This window comes from Pithys albifrons, chromosome 27 (assembly GCF_047495875.1).
Source record: "Pithys albifrons albifrons isolate INPA30051 chromosome 27, PitAlb_v1, whole genome shotgun sequence".
Lineage (NCBI taxonomy): Eukaryota > Metazoa > Chordata > Aves > Passeriformes > Thamnophilidae > Pithys > Pithys albifrons.
Genome location: NC_092484.1, coordinates 2,301,304 through 2,321,744, shown reverse-complemented (window position 1 = coordinate 2,321,744; position 20,441 = coordinate 2,301,304). Strand labels below are relative to the sequence as shown.

Genomic DNA, 20,441 nt, shown 5'->3' with positions numbered 1-20,441 from the left:
GGCATTCCCCTTTCCCTATGGATCCAACTGGCATTCCCCCTTTCCCTATGGATCCAGGTGCTCTTCCCTGCCCTCCCTGACTGTTCCCTCCCCACCCTGGGCCGCTCCGTGCTGTGATTCCCCTTTCCCTGTGGATCCAGCTGTGATTCCCCCTTTCCCTATGGATCCAGCTGGCATTCCCCCTTTCCCTATGGCTCCAACTGGCATTCCCCCTTTCCGTATGGATCCAGCTGTGATTCCCCCTTTCCCTATGGCTCCAACTGGCATTCCCCCTTTCCCTATGGATGCAGCTGTGATTCCCTTTTCCCTATGGCTCCATCTGGCATTCCCCTTTCCCTATGGATCCAGCTGGGATTCCCCTTTCCCTGTGGATCCAGCTGTGATTCCCCTTTCCCTATGGATCCAGCTGTGATTCCCCCTTTCCCTGTGGCTCCGGGTGCTCTTCCCTGCCCTCCCTGACTGTTCCCTCCCCACCCTGGGGGGCTCCGTGCTGTGATTCCCCTTTCCCTGTGGATCCAGCTGGGATTCCCCTTTCCCTATGGATCCAGCTGGCATTCCCCCTTTCCCTGTGGCTCCGGGTGCTCTTCCCTGCCCTCCCTGACTGTCCCTGTCCCCCAGGTGGGGCCCTGCCCTTCGTCAGCCCCGGCCTGGCCGTGCACAAGGGGGGCTCAGCCGTGGACCGGCAGCGCGAGTACCTGCTGGACATGATCCCTCCGCGCTCCATCCCACAATCCGCCTCCTGGAAATGATGGGAATGACGAGCCCAGCAGGACTTGGCCTGTTTTCTGCCACCCTTTTTCTACCACACCTCCGTGGCATCTGCTTTAATCCCAGCTGGATTCGCCCCAGGCTTTCTAGGATGCAAGAATTCCACCCCGAGCCCTCCCCTGGGATCCAGGGAAGGGACAGCAATCCCTGCCTTTTTTTTTTTCTTTTTTTTTTTTTTTTTTTTGGCTTTCTCTCTTTAGTTTGGAATTTTGTTTCGTCACCAGCACAAAAAGGACTCAGCGACTTCTTCTTCTTCTTCTTCTTCCTCTTCTTGCCTTCGGGGGGGGTCATTCCCAGCGGCAGATCCCGCGGATTTGGGGGCTTGGAGGGAGCAATTCCAGCCCCATCCTGCGTTCAGAGCCGAGGCTGTGGCTGCTCCTTTTCCCTGCTGGGAAAGGAGGCCACAAATCCCGAAAAGAAATTCCCAAAAATTCCCCTTGTGGTGATGACGAGCTCACGACCAAGCAGTGCAGACTCCGAGTGCGGCCGATCCCGGCCCTTTTCCCGAGGGATTGGAACCTCTGGGAGGTGGGAACAGCGCAGGAGCCTCTCACTTTTGTTGGATTCTGTTTGGAATAGACTTTGGAAACGTTGGTAGTTTAAAAAAAAAAAAACCAAACAAAAAAAAAAAAACTGATTTACTGACAAGACAAAACCTTTGTTGGGTCTTTCTAATTCCACCAAGAGCAGTTTGGGCCTTCCCGACGTCCCCGGAGACTCCGAAGGAAAAAAGTTCGGGATCGTTTTCCCTTTGGGTTTGGGTTTGGTTCCCTTTTTTTTTTTTTTTTTTTTGTTTCTCTCGTTGTTGTTTGGAGGAATCTTTTCCTCCCCCAAGAGCAGGAATTCCAGGAGCTGCAGCAATCAGGGAAGAGCGGGAGGTGCTCCAGATCCTCCCTCTGGTGATTCCCACTGGGAATTCCCGTTGAATCCCTCTGAGTTCTTCCAGCCATCCCAGGCACGCTCCTCTAGCCATCCATCCTTCCATTCCATCCTTCCATCCCATCCATCCCACCCATCCTTCCATTCCATCCTTCCATCCCATCCATTCCCTCCATCCAGTCCCTCCCATCCATCCCTCTATCGATCCCTCCATCTGTTCCTCCATCCATCCCATCCATCCCGCCCATCCATTCCCTCCATCCCTCACATCCCATCCCGTCCATCCATCCCATCCCTCCCATCCCTCCCTCCCATCCATCCAATCCATCCCTCCCATCCCATCCATCCAATTCGTCCATCCCTCCGTCCCTCCCATCCCATCCCTCCATCCATTCCCTCCATCCCATCCATCCCTCCCATCCATCCAATCCATCCCATCCCTCCCTACCATCCCATCCATCCCTACATCCCATCCATTCCTTCCATCCCTCCCATCCATCCCATCCCATCCCATCCCTCCCATCCATCTATTGCTCCATCCATCCCATCCATTCCCTCCATCCCTCCCATCCCATCCCATCCCTGCCATCCTTCCCATCCTTCCCATCCATCCCATCCATCCTTCCCATCCATCCCATCCATCCTTCCCATCCATCCCATCCATCCCATCCCTCCATCCCTCCCATCCCTCCCATCCATTCCCTCCATCCCTCCCATCCCATCCCTCCCATCCCATCCCTCCCATCCATCCATCCCATCCATCCAAGGGAAATTCCCACCCCCCTCTGGCCATTCCAGAGGCAAATCCCAAATCCAGCAGAGCCTTTTCAGTCTCTTCTCATTCCTCCTCCTTGTGCATCTCCCGAATTCCAACGGGATGGAAGTGCCGGAATTCCAAGCCTTGTGTTGCCCATCCGTGTTGGAAGGAAATGCTGATGGGAATTATTTGGGAATTTCTCTCTCTATAATTATAAATCTTTATATTAAAGGGGGATCCGAGTTTTATTTTCGTAGCTGGGAGATGGAAATTCCAATCCAAGAATTCCTTTGGAGTCGTTCCCTTCGGATCTGACAAAATTCCAGCCCTTCCCTGCTGGATGAAGAGCAAAACTGAGGCATTTCCCAACCTCTGGAATAGCCCTGAAACCCTTTCCTGGTTTTCCAAACTGGGATTTGTTGCTGGATAAACCCCCCCCCCCCCCCCAACCCCGGGAATTCCGTTTGGTTTTCCAAAGGGATCTGAAAAACCAAAGGAATTGGGGGGAAAATTGGGAAGTTTCTGTTCATTCCAAGCTGATTTTTTTTTGGGAATGTGGAGGGAGAACCACTCGAGATTATGGAAAAATTTCAGTTCCTGTTTGGAATTTTTTGGTTGGATTTGGGTTTTTTTTTTTTCCCTCTGAGGAAATTCCAGCATTTTTTTTCCTTATGGATATCGAGGTTTAATCTTGGAAAATTCATTTATTTTTCTAAAAAAAAAAAAAAAAAACTCAAATTAAAATTCCAAAGCCTTTTTTTTTTTTTTTTTTTGGGAATCCTGGACAAGCTCCCAGTTAATTCCAAGTGTTGGGAAAGAACTTTGGATAATTCTGGGAAAAGGAAAAAAAAAATGGGAATGAAAGAAAAGGCAAAAAAAAAATTAAATATAAAATTAAATGTTATCAAAGTGATGCCAAAACCTTTTGGAAAAATGGGAATTTCAGCCTTAAATAATTGGGAATATTTTTGTTTTAAGGTTTGGAACCAAAAAACAAAACAAGTTTTTATGTCCAGACTTTAAAAAATTAATTTTTTTAATACATAATTTAGAATAAAAACCCCCAAAAAAATTCCAATATTTTAATTTTTGGAGGAGATTCCTTTGGAAAAGAAAAATTCCCACCTGGAATGAGGCTGAAACCCCCAAATCCACCATGGAATGAGGTTGGGAATGGGGAATTTGAGGGCTTGAATTTGTTCCTGCCCAATCCTGGAGAACTTTGGGAAGGGCTGAAGTGGCTCCGGGTGGGAATTCCAGAGGAAAAAAACCTTTTCCTTTGGAGTCAGAATTCCATGTTCGGTTTGGGAATTTTGGGATTGGGCTCCTTCGGGTTGTTCAGACTCTTCAATACAGTTTGTTCCAAACTCCTCATCCTCCTGTTCTCCTTTTCCTTGGAAAAATCCCATAAAAAATTAAAAATACAAAAAAATCTCCATTAAAGGGAATATTTGGAATTCCTGAATCCCTGAGAGCTTTGGGAAGTTCTTGGATCACCTTTGGGATTCCCAAATTCCTGAGGGCTCTGGGATCATCTTTGGAATTCCTGAATCCCTGAAAGTTCTTGGATCACCTTTGAGATTCCCAAATTCCTGAGGGCTCTGGGATCATCTTTGGAATTCCTGAATCCTTGGAAGTTCTTGGATCACCTTTGAGATTCCCAAATTCCTGGGGGTTCTTGGATCACCTTTGGAATTTCCGAATCCTTGAGGGCTTTGGAATTCCTGAATCCCTGGAGGCTCTTGGATCTCCTTTGGAATTCCTGAATCCTGGAGAGCTCTTGGATCATCTTTGAGATTCCCAGATTCCCAAGGGCTCTGGGATCTCCTTTGGAATTCCTGAATCCCTGGAGGCTCTTGGATCATTTTTTGAATTCCCAAATCCCTGAGAGCTCTTGGATCAACTTTGGAATCCCTCAATTCCTGGGCACTCTTGGATGACCTTTGGAATTCCCAAATCCCGGAGAGCTCTGGGATCACCTTTGGGATTCCTGAACCCCTGGAAGGAAGTTCTTGGATCACCTTCGATATTCCCAAATTCCTGGGGGTTCTTGGATGACCTTTGGAATTCCTGAATCCCTGAGGGTTTTGAAATTCCCAAATCCCTGGAGAGCTCTTGGATCACCTTTGGAATTCCCAAATCCCGGAGATCTCCTGGATCTGTTACAAAACCCCCTCCTGGAGTGGCCGAACCGTCGGAACCCGAGAGAGCCCTGGGGGTCCTTCCAATGGAATTCCCGGCCCCAGATCCCATTTTCCCACCCTTCCCTAACCCCATTCCCACCTTTCCTGGGGAGAGGAATCCAGGAATTCCCATAAAACCTCCCCTGGCCATGATGGGAATCTTCGAATCCAACGATTGGAAAACTGGGAATGTTGTACTTCAGTTTTCAGCAATTTATGAAATAAATCCCTGGATTTTCATTGGAATTTTGTGTTGGGATTTGGGAGCTGTGTGGGAATTTTTTTTTTTGGGAATTTAATTTTGGGAATGGTTTGGAATTAATTTATTTTTGGGATGATGTTTTTGTTCTTCCCTCCAGGCAATTCCCAACATTGGGGGGAAAAAAAGGGAATTCCAGAGGGTTTGATATTCCAGGGATTCCTATTCCTGCCTTTCCAGCTGGGAAAACTCTGGGATAATCTTCACTCCAGGTTCATTTGGGGTTGGGATTTATTTCTCCAGGGATTTTTGTCCTTATTTCGGGAAAAAATTCTGGAGCTTCTGCACCTTTTTTTTTTTTTTTTTTTTTGCTGATTAATTAAGGAAATTAATTAAGGAAAAATTCAATTCCCAAATCACAATCCAGGCTGGAAAATGAGGAATTTTGGGATACAGGAGGGAAGGGATGGAGCAAATTTAGGGAAGGAAAAAAATCCAATTTTTCCTCATTTTTTTTCCCTCCTTTTGGAAGGAGGAACCACAAGGTGGGATTTGGGATTTTTCCCTTGGATTTGTTGGGATTTGGAATGTTCCTTAATGAGCCCCCAGTTAATTAGAGATGCTAATTAGCCATTAACCCCCCGAGTGCCGAGGGCAGAAGGATCTGGAGTTGTTAATTAATCACTAATTGTGTCGTGGGGAGTGTTGGAAGGACAATAAACAAATGGAGAAACATTTGGATCTGCCTCTTATTCCAAGGATTTGGGGTTGGGATGAACCTCCTGGCAAAGATTCTTCCCGGGAAAAACGGATTGGTGGGAAAAGAGGGAGGGGAAAAGGCAAAAATCCGGAATTTCTGTGGAATTTTTGTGGAATTTCTGTTGAATTCCGGTGGAATTTTTGTAGAATTTTTCTGGAATTTCTGTGGAGTTTCTGTGGAATTTTTGTGGAATTTTCATGGAATTTTTGTGGAAATTTTTTGGAATTTCTGTAGAATTTCTGTGGAATTTCTGTGGAATTTCTGTGGAATTTTTATGGAATTTCCGTAGAATTTCTGTGGAATTTTCGTGGAATTTCTGTGGAATTTCTGTAAAATTTCCATGGAATTTCTGTAGAATTTCTGTGAAATTTCCGTGGAATTTCTGTGGAATTTTTGTAAAATTTCTGTGGAATTTCCGTAGAATTTCTGTGGAATTTTCGTGGAATTTCTGTGGAATTTTTGTAAAATTTCTGTGGAATTTCCGTGGAATTTCTGTGGCATTTTTGTGGAATTTCTGTAGAATTTTTGTGGAATTTCTGTGGAATTTCCGTGGAATTTCTGTGGAATTTCCATGGAATTTTTGTGGAATTTCCGTGGAATTTCTGTGGAATTTCCATGGAATTTCTGTAGAATTTCCGTGGAATTTCTGTAGAATTTCTGTGGAATTTCTGTAGAAATTTTGGATTCCTGCCCGTGCTGGGTGTGCTGGGATGTTCTGGGACACTGACTGGTCATACTGGGCAGAACTGGGAGCTCTTCCATCCTCGTGGAGCCTCCCAGAGTCATCCCATGGGTGGAATTCCAGCCCTGAGGAGGGAGAAGGTGATCCCAAGGAAATGATGGATCCCAGTGGGTGGGAAGGTGATCCCAAGGCACCAATGGATCCCATTGGGTGGGAAGATGATCCCAAGGAACTGAGGGAACCTGCTGGGTGAGAAGATGCTCCCAAAGAAGCAATAGTGCCCATCAGGTGGGAAGATGATCCCAGAGAAGTTCTGGAGACCTTTGAGTGGCAAAAGGATGCCAAGAAAGTGATGGATCCCATGGGGTGAGGACATGCTCCCAGATGGATCCTGTTGGGTGGGAAGATGCTCCCAAGGAAGTGACGGATCCTGTTGGGCAGGAAGGTGATCCCAGAGAAGCACTGGATCCCACCTGGCTCCAAACCTGCCTGCTGGGAACACCTGGAATCCCTGAGGAGGAAGAGGGGCTGCTCTGGGTGGGAGTGAGAATGACCCGGGATCGTGGCTGGAAGAGCCGAGGAGGTGGAAGGAGTGTCTGGAGGAGGAGGAGGAGGAGGAGGAAGAGGAAGAGCCCGTTCCTGCCCAGGACCCCTCGATCCGGGGGCAGCAGGGGCTGATCCAGGTGCCCCTCAAGATGCTGATCCCCCCAGGACTCTGATCCCCCCAGATGCTGATGGTGGGGGTGTGGAGGGGGGTCTGCCGCCTCTGGGGCCCACTCTCCGCGTTGCCCTTTTAAGCCAGTGGGCTTACCCTTTTTAAACCGGGAGGCGTTACCCTTTTAAAAGGGGGCGTTGCCCTTTTAAACAGGGGGCGTTACCTTTTAAACTGGCACCGTTGCCCTTTTAAAGAGGGGGCGTTACCCTTTTAAACAGGGACGTTGCCCTTTTAAACAGGGGGCGTTGCCCTTTTAAACAGGGACGTTGCCCTTTTAAACAGGGGGCGTTGCCCTTTTAAACAGGGGGCGTTGCCCTTTTAAGCCGCCGCCGCTCGTTCCCGCCCCCCCCGGCCCGAGCGCTGCTGATCCCCACGCGGGGTCGCGGACGAGTGACGTCATCGGGGAGCGCCGCGATGGCGGCGCCGAAGGTGAAGCAGGACATGGCCCCTCCGGGCGGGTACGGCCCCATCGACTACAAGCGGCACCTCCCGCGCCGCGGCCTCTCAGGTGGGGCCTCCCCCGGGGGTCGCGGGGCCGCTCGGGGGGATCGCGGGGGGATCTCGGAGGCGTCGCGGAGCCCCCTCGGGGATCGCGGGGCCTCCCCCTGACGCCCCCCCCGCCCCCTCAGGGTACAGCCTGTTCGCCATCGGCGTCGGGAGCCTCTTGCTGGGCTATTACACCCTGATCCGCTGGAACCGCGAGCGCAGGTGACGGGCGGGGACCCCCCGGCACCCCCAAACCCCCCACGGGGAGGGGGTCCCTGTTTAACCCCCCCCCCCTTGTCCCGCAACCGCTCCCGGGACCCCCTGCCCGACCCCCCCCCCCCCCCCCGGTGCTCCTGAACCCCCAAACCACCCCCGGTGCTCCTGAACCCCCAAACCCCCCCCCGGTGCTCCTGAACCCCCAAAGCCCCTGCCCGACCCCCCTCCCGGGGTTCCTGAACCCCCTGCCCGACCCCCCCCGGTGCTCCTGAACCCCCAAACCCCCTGCCCGACCCCCCCCAGCTTTCCCAGCCCCCCCCCCCCCAGTGCCCCCAATGCCCAGAACCCCCCGATCCCCCCCGGGACCCCCCGATCCCCCCCAGGACCACCCCCGGCCCTTCCCAGCCCCCCCCACAGTGCCCCCCCATACCCAGGAGACCCCCCAGATTTCCCAGTGTACCCCCAGGGACCCCCCCAAATTTCCCAGTGCCCCCCACAGTGCCCCCCTGTACCCAGTGCCCCCCCAGACCCCCCTGACCCCCCCGGTGCCGGCACAGGCGGCTGCTGATCGAGGAGTTGGAGGCTCGGATCGCGCTGATGCCGCTGCTGCAGGCGGAGTCTGACCGCAGGTACGGGGGGCTGGGGACCCCCCATGGGCATTGGAGACCCCCCTGGGGCATTAGGGACCCCCCTGGGGGGCTGGGGACCCTCCTGGGGGCTGGGGACCCCCCTAGGGCATTGGAGACCCCCCCATGGGCATTGGGGACCCCTCCCTGGGCTCTGGGGACCCCCCTGGGGGGCTGGGGACCCCCCTGGGGCATTGGAGACCCCCCTGGGGCATTGGGGACCCCCCTGGGGCATTAGGGACCCTCCTGGGGGGCTGGGGACCCCTCCCTGGGCATTGGGGACCCCCCTGGGGCATTGGGGACCCCCCTGGGGGGCTGGGGACCCCCTGGGGCATTGGGGACCCTCCTGGGGGGCTGGGGACCCCCCTAGGGCATTGGAGACCCCCCCTTGGGCACTGGGGACCCATCCCTGGGCTCTGGGGACCTCCCTGGGCTCTGAGGACCCCCCTGGGGGGCTGGGGACCCCCCTGGGGCATTGGAGACACCCCTGGGGCATTGGGGACCCCCCTGGGGCATTAGGGACCCTCCTGGGGGACTGGGGACCCCCTTGGGGCATTGGAGACCCCCCCATGGGCATTGGGGACCCCTCCCTGGGCTCTGGGGACCCCCTGGGGGGCTGGGGACCCCCCTGGGGCATTGGAGACCCCCCATGGGCATCGGGGACCCCCCTGGGGCATCGGGGACCCCTCCCTGGGGCATCGGGGACCCCTCCCTGGGCATTGGGGACCCCCCATGGGCATTGGGGACCCCCCGGGGCATTGGGGACCCCTCCCTGGGCTCTGGGGACCTCCCTGGGCATTGGGGACCCCCCTGGGGCATTGGGGACCCTCCTGGGGGGCTGGGGACCCCTCCCTGGGGCATTGGGGACCCCTCCCTGGGCTCTGGGGACCCCTCCCTGGGTGCTGTGCCCCCCCAGCCCTGCTCCGTGCCGAGCCTTCCCCTGTCCCCAGAACCCTCCGGCTGCTCCGGCAGAACCTGGATGAGGAGGCCAAAATCATGAAGGATGTTCCCGGCTGGAAGGTTTGTGGTTCCTGGGAGGGGCATGACGGGCAGTGGGGGCTGAGAACGGGCCATTCCCATGGATTTGGCTCCGTGTCCTGCTCTGGAGAGGCGGGATCGCCCAAGAGGCATCCCCGGCAGAGACGCTCCTTCTCCTTCCTGCTCCTTCCCCTCCTTCCTGCTCCTTCCCCCTGCTCCTTCTTCTCTTTCCCACTCCTTCCCCTCCTTCTTGCTCCTTTTTCCTGCTTCTCCTTCCCCTCCTTTCCTTCCCCCCCTTTCCTTCCCCTCCTTTCCTTCCCCCCCTTTCCTTCCCCTCCTTTCCCTCCCCTCCTTTCCTTCCCCTCCTTTCCTTCCCCTCCTTTCCTTCCCCTCCTTTCCTTCCCCTCCTTTCCCTCCCCTCCTTTCCCTCCCCTCCTTTCCCTCCCCTCCTTTCCCTCCCCTCCTTTCCCTCCCCTCCTTTCCCTCCCCTCCTTTCCCTCCCCTCCTTTCCCTCCCCTCCTTTCCCTCCCCTCTTTTCCTTCCCCTCCTTTCCTTCCCCTCCTTTCCTTCCCCCCTTTCCTTCACCTTCCCCTCCTTCCTTCTCCTTCCCCTCCTTCCTTCTCCTTCCCCTCCTTCCTTCTCCTTCCCCTCCTTCCTTCTCCTTCCCCTCCTTCCTTCTCCTTCCCCTCCTTCCTTCTCCTTCCCCTCCTTCCTTCTCCTTCCCCTCCTTCCTTCTCCTTCCCCCTTGGAGCCGGGACTGGGGGCCCCTCTCTGGTGCCTTTCCCTCCCCTCCCATCATTCCCTCTCTCCCTCCGTCCCTCCCCTCCCATCATTCCCTCTCTCCGTCCCTCCCATCCCATCATTCCCCCTCTCCCTCCGTCCCTCCCATCCCATCATTCCCTCTCTCCCTCCGTCCCTCCCCTCCCATCATTCCCTCCCTCCCTCCGTCCCTCCCCTCCCATCATTCCCCCTCTCCCTCCGTCCCTCCCATCCCATCATTCCCTCTCTCCCTCCGTCCCTCCCATCCCATCATTCCCTCTCTCCCTCCGTCCCTCCCATCCCATCATTCCCCCTCTCCCTCCGTCCCTCCCAGGTGGGACAGTCCGTGTACCACACGGACCGTTGGGTGCCACCCTCGGTGGACGAGCTCTATTTCCTGCGCCCCTCGGCCGAGATGGACAACGAGAAGTTCGGCCTTCAGTATTACGTCTGAGTCCGGCCCTTCCCGCCCTCCCTCTGCCCAAATTCCAGCGTTTCCCACCTTGTTTCCCCCCCTCCCGCCTCTTCCCGGGCTGTTTTCCCCCCATCCCGGCACTTCCCAGGCTCCCCCTGTTCCAACTCTTGTTATTAAACCACGTGGATCCGTGGCCGGTGTGGTCGGTGCATCCCTGAATCCCCCCAGCAGGAATTCCGCAGTTCCAGGGGTGTTTCCTGCTCTTCCCTGCCCGGGAATGGGGGTGGGAATGTGGGATGAGGTCCCCCCTCCCTGCCTGCCCGTCCCCTGCCACCCTCGGTGCCACCCTGGGGGTCAGGGCGGGTTTTCCGAGCTCTCCCTCCACCCGCCGATTCCTGGGATACGATTCCCACTGGAGCGGGGCGGGGGAAGGGGGTGAAACCCCCACCGATTAGGAGCGTTTAACACAATTCCCACAGAATCTGACACCGTTCCCATCGCTCGGGGGATGGGAAGGGGCTTCCCGGGCTGGAATGACGGCCGGGATTCCCGGGAGGGGCGGGGGCAGCGGGAGCCGCCGCCCCCCGGGCGGGGCCGGGACCGGGGCCGGGCCAGCCGGGGGTCCCCGTTCAGCCGCCACCGGGGCCACTCCAGCCTCGGGGTCGGGTCCGGCCGGAGGGTCCGCTCCATCCCCCGGGGGTCCCGATCCCGCCGCCGCCGGTGCCAGTCGAGCCGCGGGGTCCGGTCCGGCCGGAGGGTCCGCTCAGCCCCGCAGGGGTCCCGGTCCCGCCGCCTCCGCCGCTCCCGGTGCCGCCGCCCGCCATGAGCTCCGCGTCCTGCCCCTCCCGGGAGCCCCCCCGGTACCTCAGGTGAGCCCGGGGGTCCCCCCGGTCAGCGCCCACCCGGGGGGCTCCCCCCGCGCCGCCGCCTCTCCCCGGTGCGGCCGCACCGGCGCTGCCCGCTGGCCCCGGGACCCCCCGGCCGTGCCCCCCGACCCCCCCCTCGCCCCGCGCTGGTCCCGCTGCCCGCGGGGTCGTGGCCGGTGCAGAACGCGGTGGGGACTCCGAGGGGCTCCTGGGGGGTCCCGCGGTCCCGGTGGAGAGGCGGGACTCCCCCCCCCCGATGTCCCGGCACGCCCCTCGGTGGGCTCCTGCCCCCCATGGTGCTCCCGCGTCCCCCTGGGAAGGGTCTCGGCCCCCACCCGTGTCCCCCGGGACGATCCCCCTCGGGAGCCGCGGGCCCGGGGGGGGGTTCGGTACCCACGGAGCCTCCGTTGCCAGGGAAACCGCATCCCGGGTCTCCATGGCGGCGCGGGGATGCTCCGGCAGCGGGAGCGGAGCGGGGGGACCCGCCGGGGGTCCCGGGACCGGCTGGGGTGGTGGCACCGGGGACCACCCGCTGCAGCACAGGAGGGTCGGGGGGACCCGGGGCGGGAACACCGGCGGGAACGGGAGATGGAGTCGGGATACGGGGCTGGGATACGGAGTTGGGATGCAGAGCGAGGATACGGGGCTGGCAGGATGCAGAACAGGGAGGTGGAACTGGGATGTGGGACTGGGATTTAGAATCGGAGTATGGAACTGGGAGGTGGAACTGGGAGGTGGAACTGGGATGTGGAACTGGGATGTAGAACTGGGATGTGGGACTGGCATGCAGAAATAGGGATATGGATCTGGGATGCAAAACTGGGATGTGAAAGTGGGATGTAGACCCGGGATGCAGAGGAGGGACACGGAGCCTGGATCCAGAGCTGGGATGCAGTGCCGGGATGTGGAGCTGGATGCAGACAAGGGACACGGATCCGGGATGCAGAGCCCGGGATTCCAGGCTCCTGGGGCTGGGATGGAGGAGGGGACACAGGGGGCTCCTCTCGTCCCCTCAGCCCTTTGCTCCCCTCCCTCCGGCCCCCGCAGCAGCCCCGCACACCCAGTAACCCTTGGAGGCACCAGTAACTGGGCTGCACTGGGTTGGACTGGGCGCTGCTGGGCTCCGGCGGTGCCTCCCAACGGGCAGGGAACGGGAATGGCGAATCCCGGAGGGAGCGGGGAGAGCTGGAGGTGACCCCGGAGTGTCCGGGAGGGGACACGCTGTCCCCGGGGAGGGCTGGAGGTGACCCGGAGTGTCCGGGAGGGGACACGCTGTCCCCGGGAGGTGACCCCGGAGTGTCCGGAAGGGGACACGCTGCCCCCAGGGAGGGCTGGAGGTGACCCCGGAGTGTCCGGGAGGGGACACGCTGTCCCCGGGAGGTGACCCGGAGTGTCCGGGAGGGGACACGCTGTCCCCAGGGAGGGCTGGAGGTGACCCGGAGTGTCCAGGAGGGGACACGCTGCCCCCAGAGAAGGCTGGAGGTGACCCCGGAGTGTCCAGGAGGGGACACGCTGTCCCCGGGGAGGGCTGGAGGTGACCCGGAGTGTCCGGGAGTGGACACGCTGTCCCCGGGGAGGGCTGGAGGTGACCCGGAGTGTCCAGGAGGGGACACGCTGTCCCCGGGGAGGGCTGGAGGTGACCCCGGAGTGTCCGGGAGGGGACACTCTGTCCTCGGAGAGGACTGGATGTGACCCGGAGTGTCCGGGAGGGGACACGCTGTCCCCGGGAGGTGACCCCGGAGTGTCCGGGAGGGGACACGCTGTCCCCGGGGTGGGCTGGAGGTGACCCCGGAGTGTCCGGGAGGGGACACGCTGCCCCCGGGGTGGGCGGCAGTCCCGGGGAGCCCCGTGACGCGTGTCCCCTCCCTGGGGACACTGCCAGGACAGCGGGTGCCAGCCCGGGCTGGTGCCCAGGATCTTCCCTGCCAGCAGCGATTATGGATAATCTTCTCCCGGGAACAGACGTGGGGAATTTTGTCAGTACGTGCCTTTTGTTGGGTGAGGGACAACACGCACAGCTGTGCCCGCCCCGGCCCCGCGGGGACGACACGGGGACAACGTGGCTCCCTTCGGCCACCGCGACCCCCGCCCCGATCTGCCCCCCAGACCCCCGTGTGGGGCCGGGCCAGGGCTGGGACTCACTAGAGGGCACCAAAGGATTGGGGGACAGGGATGGGATGGGATGGGATGGGATGGGATGGGATGGGATGGGATGGGATGGGATGGGATGGGATGGGATGGGGTGGGGTGGGGTGGGGTGGGATGGGATGGGATGGGATGGGATGGGATGGGATGGGATGGGATGGGATGGGATGGGATGAGGTGGGGTGGGGTGGGATGGGATGGGATGGGATGGGATGGGATGGGATGGGATGGGGTGGGGTGGGGTGGAGTGGGATGGGATGGGATATGAAAGGATGGGATGGATGGAATAGGAAAAACAGGATGATGGGATGGGATGTGAAAGGATAGGGTAGGATGGAAAATAGTGGGATGGGATGGAATACAAAAGGATATTCAGGATGGGATGGGATGGGATGGGATGGGAAGGGATATAAAAAGATGGATGGGATGGGAAAGGATAGGAAAGGATGTGATGAGGAGGGATGGAGCAGATGGGAAAGGATAGGATGGGATGAGGTGTTTCTGGGAGGTTTTTCAGGACAGGCAGGGGATGGGATGGGATGGGATGGGATGGGATGGGATGGGATGGGATGGGATGGGATGGGATGAGATGGGATGGGATTCAGGAATGGGGGATTGAGAGGGGGGCTCACTGTGGGTCTGCCTGAATGACAAGGGGGTGCCGGATCCAGATGGTCTCTGGGATCTGCTGGGACACTTGGGGCAACCAGGGACCCCCCGAGCTCCAGAAGCACCACACAATCCCTGCCCGTGGCAGGGGGTGACAAGTCCCTGAGCGAGGCGTGATTGTGCCCCCCAAACCGGGGGCACGGCCAGGGCTGGTGCCACCCCCGTCCCCGCCGGGCTGTGCCTCCCATCCCCGCCGCTGGAATCTCGGCTCCGGCCTCTCCAAGGGGGTCGGATTCCAGCAGCGCGTCCCCAGCCCGCCCCCGGGCCGGCACAGCCCGTTCCACCCGCGCAGGTGAAGCCAACAGATGTGAGCAATTATTGTCCCATCCGCGGCTCCGGGCCCTGCCAAGTCCCGGCTCGGCAGCCACGGAACAACCGCAGCATTGTTCGCTTTTATGTAACAGCCCGAGCCCCACGAGCCCGGGGCCGCTGCCAGGGCCGTGCCTCGCACGGATCCAGCCCCGCCACCCCTGGCCCTGGGCCCCCAAACGTGCCAGCCGTGCCCGTGCCCACCCCTGAGCCACCGGCCGTGCTCACCCCAGGCCCCACAAGCCCCCAGAGTGCTCCCCCCCGTCCCAAGACCCTCTGCCCGGTGTCCTGGGAAGGGAGTGAGGACCTGAATCCTCTCCGAGGGTGGGGAGACACCCCTGTCCCCTCTGTCCCCACTGGTGCCCTCGCCCCCCACAGCAAGGCAGAGGCCGAGGCCATCGAGAAGGAGCTGCTGGAGGATTATCGGTTCGGGAGGCAGCAGCTGATCGAGATCTGGGGACACGCCTGTGCCGTGGCTGTCACCAAGGTGAGGTGGCCAGAGGGGCTGGGGACATCCCACTGGGGCTGGACACTCTGCTGGGGCTGGGGACACCTCACTGGGGCTGGGGACACTCTACTGGGGTTGGGGACACCCCACTGGGACTGGGAACACCTCACTGGGGCTGGTAACACTCTGCTGGGGCTGGGGACACCCCACTGGGGCTGGGGACACTCTGCTGGGGTTGGGGACACTCTGCTGGGCTTGGGGACATCCCCTCAGGGCTGGGGACACTCTGCTGGGGCTGGGGACACCTCACTGGGGCTGGGGACGCCCCCCCAGGGCTGGGGACACCCCAGTGGGGCCCAGGGCTTTGGTGCCAGCTGCTCTCCCACCCTCATCCTGTCCCCCTGTGCCACCCACCCCAGCTTTGTCTCCCTCCCACCCCAGACCGAGGTGTGGGGACAAGGGACAGCAGGGCTGGTGTCACAGCCTGGTGGGCAGCAGTGGGTCATGCCAGGGCTCCAGCCTCTCCTTGGGTGGGTTTTTTTGCATCCCTCAAGCCCCTCCTTCACTATTCCCACTGGGAATTGGGCTCAGCCAGGTCTGTGGGTCACACAGTCCATGGAGGGTGATGGGGATGCTCCTGTCGCTGGATCACGGTGGGTTCGTGCTGGATGTGAGGAGGAGGAGGAGGAAGAGGAGAGGAGGAGGAGGCAGCTGGCCCCGGGGCAGCATCAAGGGCAGCATCAAGGGCAGCTTTGTGCCGCCAGCTCCGCGCCCGCCCTGCCTCAGCTTTTCCGTCGGAGGTGGCTCTGCCCTTCCCTTCTCCAAGGGCAGCCCAGTTGCCTGAGGAGGAGAAATATTTTGGTGTTGGAGCCTCCCTGGACTGCCCCGGGGCTGCCCCCGATGTCGCGGCATCCCTGGCCCCGCAGGGGCTGAGCATCCTCCCCGTGGGGCTGAGCATCCTCCTCCTCCTCCTCCTCCTCCTCCTCCTCCTCCTCAGGGAGGCCCCAGCTCCGAACCGTCCCCCCCCGGCGGGGTCCCCCCGGCATCGCCCCCTCGGGCACGGCCCCGGGAGGGGCTGGCAGCGTGGCCAGGGCCGGGCTCCCCCGGGCGGGGGGACGGCCCCGGAGCCGGCTCCGGGAGCAGGAAAAAATCCGTCAATGGATAAACAGCCTCCCTGGGCAGGCCGCTGGTATGTGGAGCGCGGAGCCGCCTCCCTGCAGCTGGCAGAGAGCCCCGCGGGCACGGCCCGGGCCGGGCAGCGTCCTCAGCCCACCGTGGGCATCATCCACATCCCACCGTGGGCATCATCCACATCCCACCATGGGCATCATCCTGAGCCCACCGTGGGCATCATCCACATCCCACCATGGGCATCATCCTGATTCCACTGTGGGCATCCTCCTGATCCCACTGTGGGCATCATCCTGATCTCACCATGGGCATCATCCTGATCTCACTGTGGGCATCATCCACATCCCACCATGGGCATCATCGTGATCCCACTGTGGGCATCCTCCTGATCCCACCATGGGCACCATCCACATCCCACTGTGGGCATCATCCTGATCCTCTCCATCAGCAACTTCCACATCCCACTGTGGGCATCATCCTGACCCCACTGTGGGCATCATCCTGATCCCACCATGGGCATCATCTTCCTCCTGCTGTGGGCACCATCTGCATCCCACCACTGGCATCATCCTCACCCCAGTACGGGCACCATCCTCATCCCACCCTGAGCATTGTTCTCAGTCCACTGTGGGCCCTGTCCTGTCCTACCCCAGGTGCCACCCAAGTCCTGCTGTTGATGCCAACCCCATCCCATCCCATTCCATGTCCTGCCATGGATCCCATCCCCATCCTGCCATGTGGGCCATCCCCATCCCACCCTGAGCATTGTAGCCATTCCACCCCATGGCCTGTCATGCCCTGGCATCCTCATCCCACTCCATGTGCCATCCCCATCCCACCCTGGGCATCATTCCCATCCCACCCTATGCCTTGTCCTGCCCTGCGTGCCATCCCGCTCCTGCTCCATGTGTCATCCCCATCCCACCCCATGCCCTGTCCTGCCCTGGGTGCCATCTCTATCCTTTTCCACGTGCCATCCCCACCCCACCCTGGGCACTGTCACCATCCCACCCCACCCCCATCCTGCCCTGGGTATCATCCCCATCCCCCTCCATGTGCCATCCCAGTGCCATCCCAAACACCATCCCCACCCCAACACCCGGTACCTCCCACCCCATCCCCACCGTGTGGGTCCATTTGCCCCTCCCTCCCTTCCCCCCGTGCCCCATCCCCGTGCCCGGCTGGTGGCACGGTGGCACCACAGTGCCCCGGTGCCAGGGCATTCCCGTCTCCTCCAGGCCTTCCCGCTGCCGTCTCTGCCTCGCAAGCAGCCCACGGTGCTGGTGGTGTGCGGGCCGGCGCAGAACGGGGCCATCGGGCTGGTGTGTGCGCGGCACCTCCGCAGCTTTGTGGGTACCTCCCTCCCCTCCTCCCCCTCCTCCTCCTCCTCCTCCTCTTCATCCCCGAGCGAGGCGCCGATCCCTCCCCTCGCCCCACAGGACTACGAGCCCACCATCTTCTACCCCAAGCGCTCGCCGGATCCCCTTTACCGGGATTTCACCACGCAGTGTGAGAAGATGGATATTCCCTTCCTCTCCTACCTGCCCACCGAGGTGAGACCCCCGAGCCCCCTCCCGTTCCCCTCCCCGAGCCCCTCCTGCCGGTGCGGGCGCTGAGCGAGCCCCGGGAATGCCATGAAATCCAGCGGCTGCTGCCGCGGCCCCGCCAGCCACCGGCTCTTGTTGTTTTTGGAAACCGCCGGGCTGGGACGGGAGGAATTTGACCCAAAATCGCTGCCCTGGCCGAGGCCGCGCGTCTCGGCGTGCCCCCCGTCCCTCCTCCCTCCTCGGCTTAGGGGGGCATTTGCTTGGCACAGGCTGCGGGGTGAGACTCTTTCTGCAGGAAAACGGGATCCCCGCGTGGGTCTGTGGCGGTCCCGGGGAGCGGGGGGTGACAGGAGGACACCCCCGTGTGTGTGTCCCCCCTCCCCAAAAGGTGCAGCTGATCAACGACGCCTACAACGCCGTGGTGGACGCCGTGCTGGGAGCCGAGGCGGAGGTGGGCGAGGGCAGCGCGCCCTGCGCTGCCATCCTGGCCACCCTCAAGCACATCCGCATCCCCATCGTCAGCCTGGATGTGCCCTCAGGTGCTCAGCCCCCTCCGCGCAGGATGAGATCCCCCCCATCCCAACCCGCTGCTCCTCACTCCCTTCACACCCCGGCGTTGTCCCCGTGCCCGCCGCGGTGTCACCTCAGCGCCCGGGCGGCCACGGAGCCCCCGCTGTGCCCTGCCAGGGTGGGGACATCCCCGGGGACCCCCCGGCGGCCCCCCCCTGCCTGGCAGCATCGCGAGCAGCGAGGCGGGGCCGCTCTCTGCGATGCGTTCGGGGCATCCACGGTAAATAACAAACTCCCTGAACTGAGACATGATGTAATTTGAAAACACCCGGGCGTCTGGTGGCCAGGCCTGGAATTGTCATCACCCCCCCGCGCTCGCCGTGTCCCCCCCCCACGCCGCGGGAGCAAACAGGAGCCCTTGGCACGGCCACTGGTGAATCCCCACCAAGAAAAACCCCGCGTGGAGCCAGAATGCGGCGGGAGCGGTGGCGGTGCCGGAGGGGGAACACTCAGCTCACCCTCCCCGTGCCCACCCCGCCTCCATCGCCCCAGGGCATCCCCCACCGGCAGCACCTCGACCCCTGGGGTCACCCCTGATGCCCTCTGTGTCCCCACACGGGGGGTTGTGGCCTTTGGGGTCACTCTTTGGACCTCCTTCTGTGTTCCCACAGGGTGGGATGTGTCCTTTGGGGTCACCCCCACTCCGTATCTTCACAGCATGGGATGTGTCACTTGGGTTCATCCCCTCTCTGTGTCCACAGGGTGGGACATGTCCCTGGGGTCATCCCCTTCTCTGTGTCTCTGCAGGGTGCTCAGCAACCCCTGGGGTCATTCCTGAGCTCCTCTCTGTGTGCCCACAGGGTGGGACATGTCCCTGGGGTCACCCCTGAGCCCTCTCCATGTCTCCACAGTGTGAAGGTGGCTCCTGGGGTCACCACTTCTCTGTGGCCCCACAGGGTGGGACACGTCCCCCGGGGTCACCCCCGAGCCCCTCTCCCTCTCTTCTCGGGGTGAGATGTGTCCCTTGGGGTCACCTCCTCCCTGTGCTGGTGGGGATGGGATGTCTCTCCTGGGGTCACCACCTCTCTTTGTCCTCAGTGACACATCCCAGTGTCCCTTGGGGTCACTCCCTAAACCTCTCTGTGTTTCCACAGAGTGGGGCACATCCCCTGGGGTCACTGTGACCTCTCTCCGAGTCCCTTCAGGGTAGGAAGGGTCCCTGTGTGGTCACCCCCTCTGAGTGTCCCCAGGGGGTGGGACATGTCCCTATGGTCACCACATCCGAGTGTCCCCAGGGGGTGGGACATGTCCCTATGGTCACCCCATCCAAGTGTCCCCACGGGGTGGGACATGTCCCTGTGGTCACCCCCTCTGAGTGTCCCCAGGGGGTGGGACATGTCCCTGTGGTCACCCCCTCTGAGTGTCCCCAGAGGGTGGGACATGTCCTTGTGGTCACCCCATCCAAGTGTCCCTAGAGGGTGGGACATGCCCCTGTGGTCACCCCCTCTGAGTGTCCCCAGAGGGTGGGACATGTCCTTGTGGTCACCCCCTCTGAGTGTCCCCACGGGGTGGGACATGTCCCTCTGGTCACCCCCTCTGAGTGTCCCCAGGGGGTGGGACATGTCCCTGTGGTCACCCCCTGTCCGTGTGTCCCCAGGGGGTGGGACATGTCCCTGGAGTCACCCCCTCTGAGTGTCGCCACGGGATGGGACATGTCCCTATGGTCACCCCATCCAAGTGTTCCCACGGGGTGGGACATGTCCCTGTGGTCACCCACTCTGAGTGTCACCACGGGGTGGGACATGTCCCTGTGGTCACCCCCTGTCCGTGTGTCCGCAGGGTGGGATGTGGAGTCCGGGAGCAGCGGTGGGATCAGCCCCGATGTCCTGGTGTCCCTGGCAGCCCCCAAGGAGTGTGCCCGTCGCTTCCTGGGCCGCCAGCACTTCGTGGCCGGGCGGTTCCTGCCCTACGACGTCCAGAAGAAGTTTGAGCTCAACCCCCCCGAGTACCCTGGCACCGAGTGCGTGGTGGCTCTGTGAGCCCACCCAAATAAAGTGTTTGGTGGCTCTTCATCAGGGTCTTTCTGGGGACAGGGTGAGGGGACGGTGCCATCCTGGTGGGGTTTGGTTGGGGGGTCGTGCCAGGATTCATTTCCACACTCAAGGACTCGGCTCAACCCCACAGTGTTTGCCCTGGGAGTTGTTCTTGGGGACAGCCCTGGTGTGACCTCCCCTGTGGGGACATGGGCAGCTCTTGGGTGCTGCCACATCCCCCCATAGCCTGAAACATCCCAAAAACACCGGGAAAGGGTCACTGGAGCAGCAACCCCTCTATGGGGTTGGCATTAAACTGTGACAAAGCCCCCGCTGGGGACTGTCCCCTCGTGTCCCAGC

The 20,441-nt window shown here is 60.5% G+C and overlaps 3 protein-coding genes across 3 annotated transcripts in view; all 3 read left to right on the top strand.

Annotated features, from left to right (window-relative positions):
* The window catches only part of GATAD2A (GATA zinc finger domain containing 2A), a 44,707-nt gene extending 39,183 nt beyond the window's left edge, over nucleotides 1-5,524 (top strand). Inside the window, exon 11 of the mRNA XM_071577952.1 lies at nucleotides 619-5,524. Within this exon, the coding sequence (XP_071434053.1) occupies nucleotides 619-749 (131 nt within the window). The 3' untranslated portion in view covers nucleotides 750-5,524. The remainder of the gene's footprint in view (nucleotides 1-618) is intronic.
* A 1,769-nt stretch (nucleotides 5,525-7,293) lies between these two features.
* On the top strand, nucleotides 7,294-10,616 carry NDUFA13 (NADH:ubiquinone oxidoreductase subunit A13). Its single transcript, XM_071578040.1, has 5 exons — nucleotides 7,294-7,451; nucleotides 7,573-7,651; nucleotides 8,203-8,274; nucleotides 9,222-9,291; nucleotides 10,343-10,616. Exons 1-5 carry the CDS (start codon nucleotides 7,358-7,360, stop codon nucleotides 10,460-10,462), a joined length of 435 nt encoding a protein of 144 aa, XP_071434141.1. The 5' UTR covers nucleotides 7,294-7,357; the 3' UTR covers nucleotides 10,463-10,616.
* A 406-nt stretch (nucleotides 10,617-11,022) lies between these two features.
* On the top strand, nucleotides 11,023-20,087 carry YJEFN3 (YjeF N-terminal domain containing 3). Its single transcript, XM_071578100.1, has 6 exons — nucleotides 11,023-11,292; nucleotides 14,791-14,899; nucleotides 17,230-17,340; nucleotides 17,431-17,544; nucleotides 17,927-18,077; nucleotides 19,888-20,087. The coding sequence occupies exons 1-6, from the start codon at nucleotides 11,246-11,248 to the stop codon at nucleotides 20,085-20,087; spliced, it is 732 nt and encodes a 243-aa protein (XP_071434201.1). The 5' UTR covers nucleotides 11,023-11,245.
* Nucleotides 20,088-20,441: the final 354 nt, after the last annotated feature.

Coding starts and splice junctions, on each gene's coding strand:
- NDUFA13 (XM_071578040.1), top strand. CDS start 7,358: ATGGCGGCGCCGAAGGTGAAGCAGGACATGGCCCCTCCGGGCGGGTAC. Junction 7,452..7,572: donor CCCGCGCCGCGGCCTCTCAG/GTGGGGCCTCCC, acceptor CCGCCCCCTCAG/GGTACAGCCTGTTCGCCATC. Junction 9,292..10,342: donor AGGATGTTCCCGGCTGGAAG/GTTTGTGGTTCC, acceptor CGTCCCTCCCAG/GTGGGACAGTCCGTGTACCA.
- YJEFN3 (XM_071578100.1), top strand. CDS start 11,246: ATGAGCTCCGCGTCCTGCCCCTCCCGGGAGCCCCCCCGGTACCTCAG. Junction 14,900..17,229: donor GTGCCGTGGCTGTCACCAAG/GTGAGGTGGCCA, acceptor CGTCTCCTCCAG/GCCTTCCCGCTGCCGTCTCT. Junction 17,545..17,926: donor TCTCCTACCTGCCCACCGAG/GTGAGACCCCCG, acceptor CCTCCCCAAAAG/GTGCAGCTGATCAACGACGC.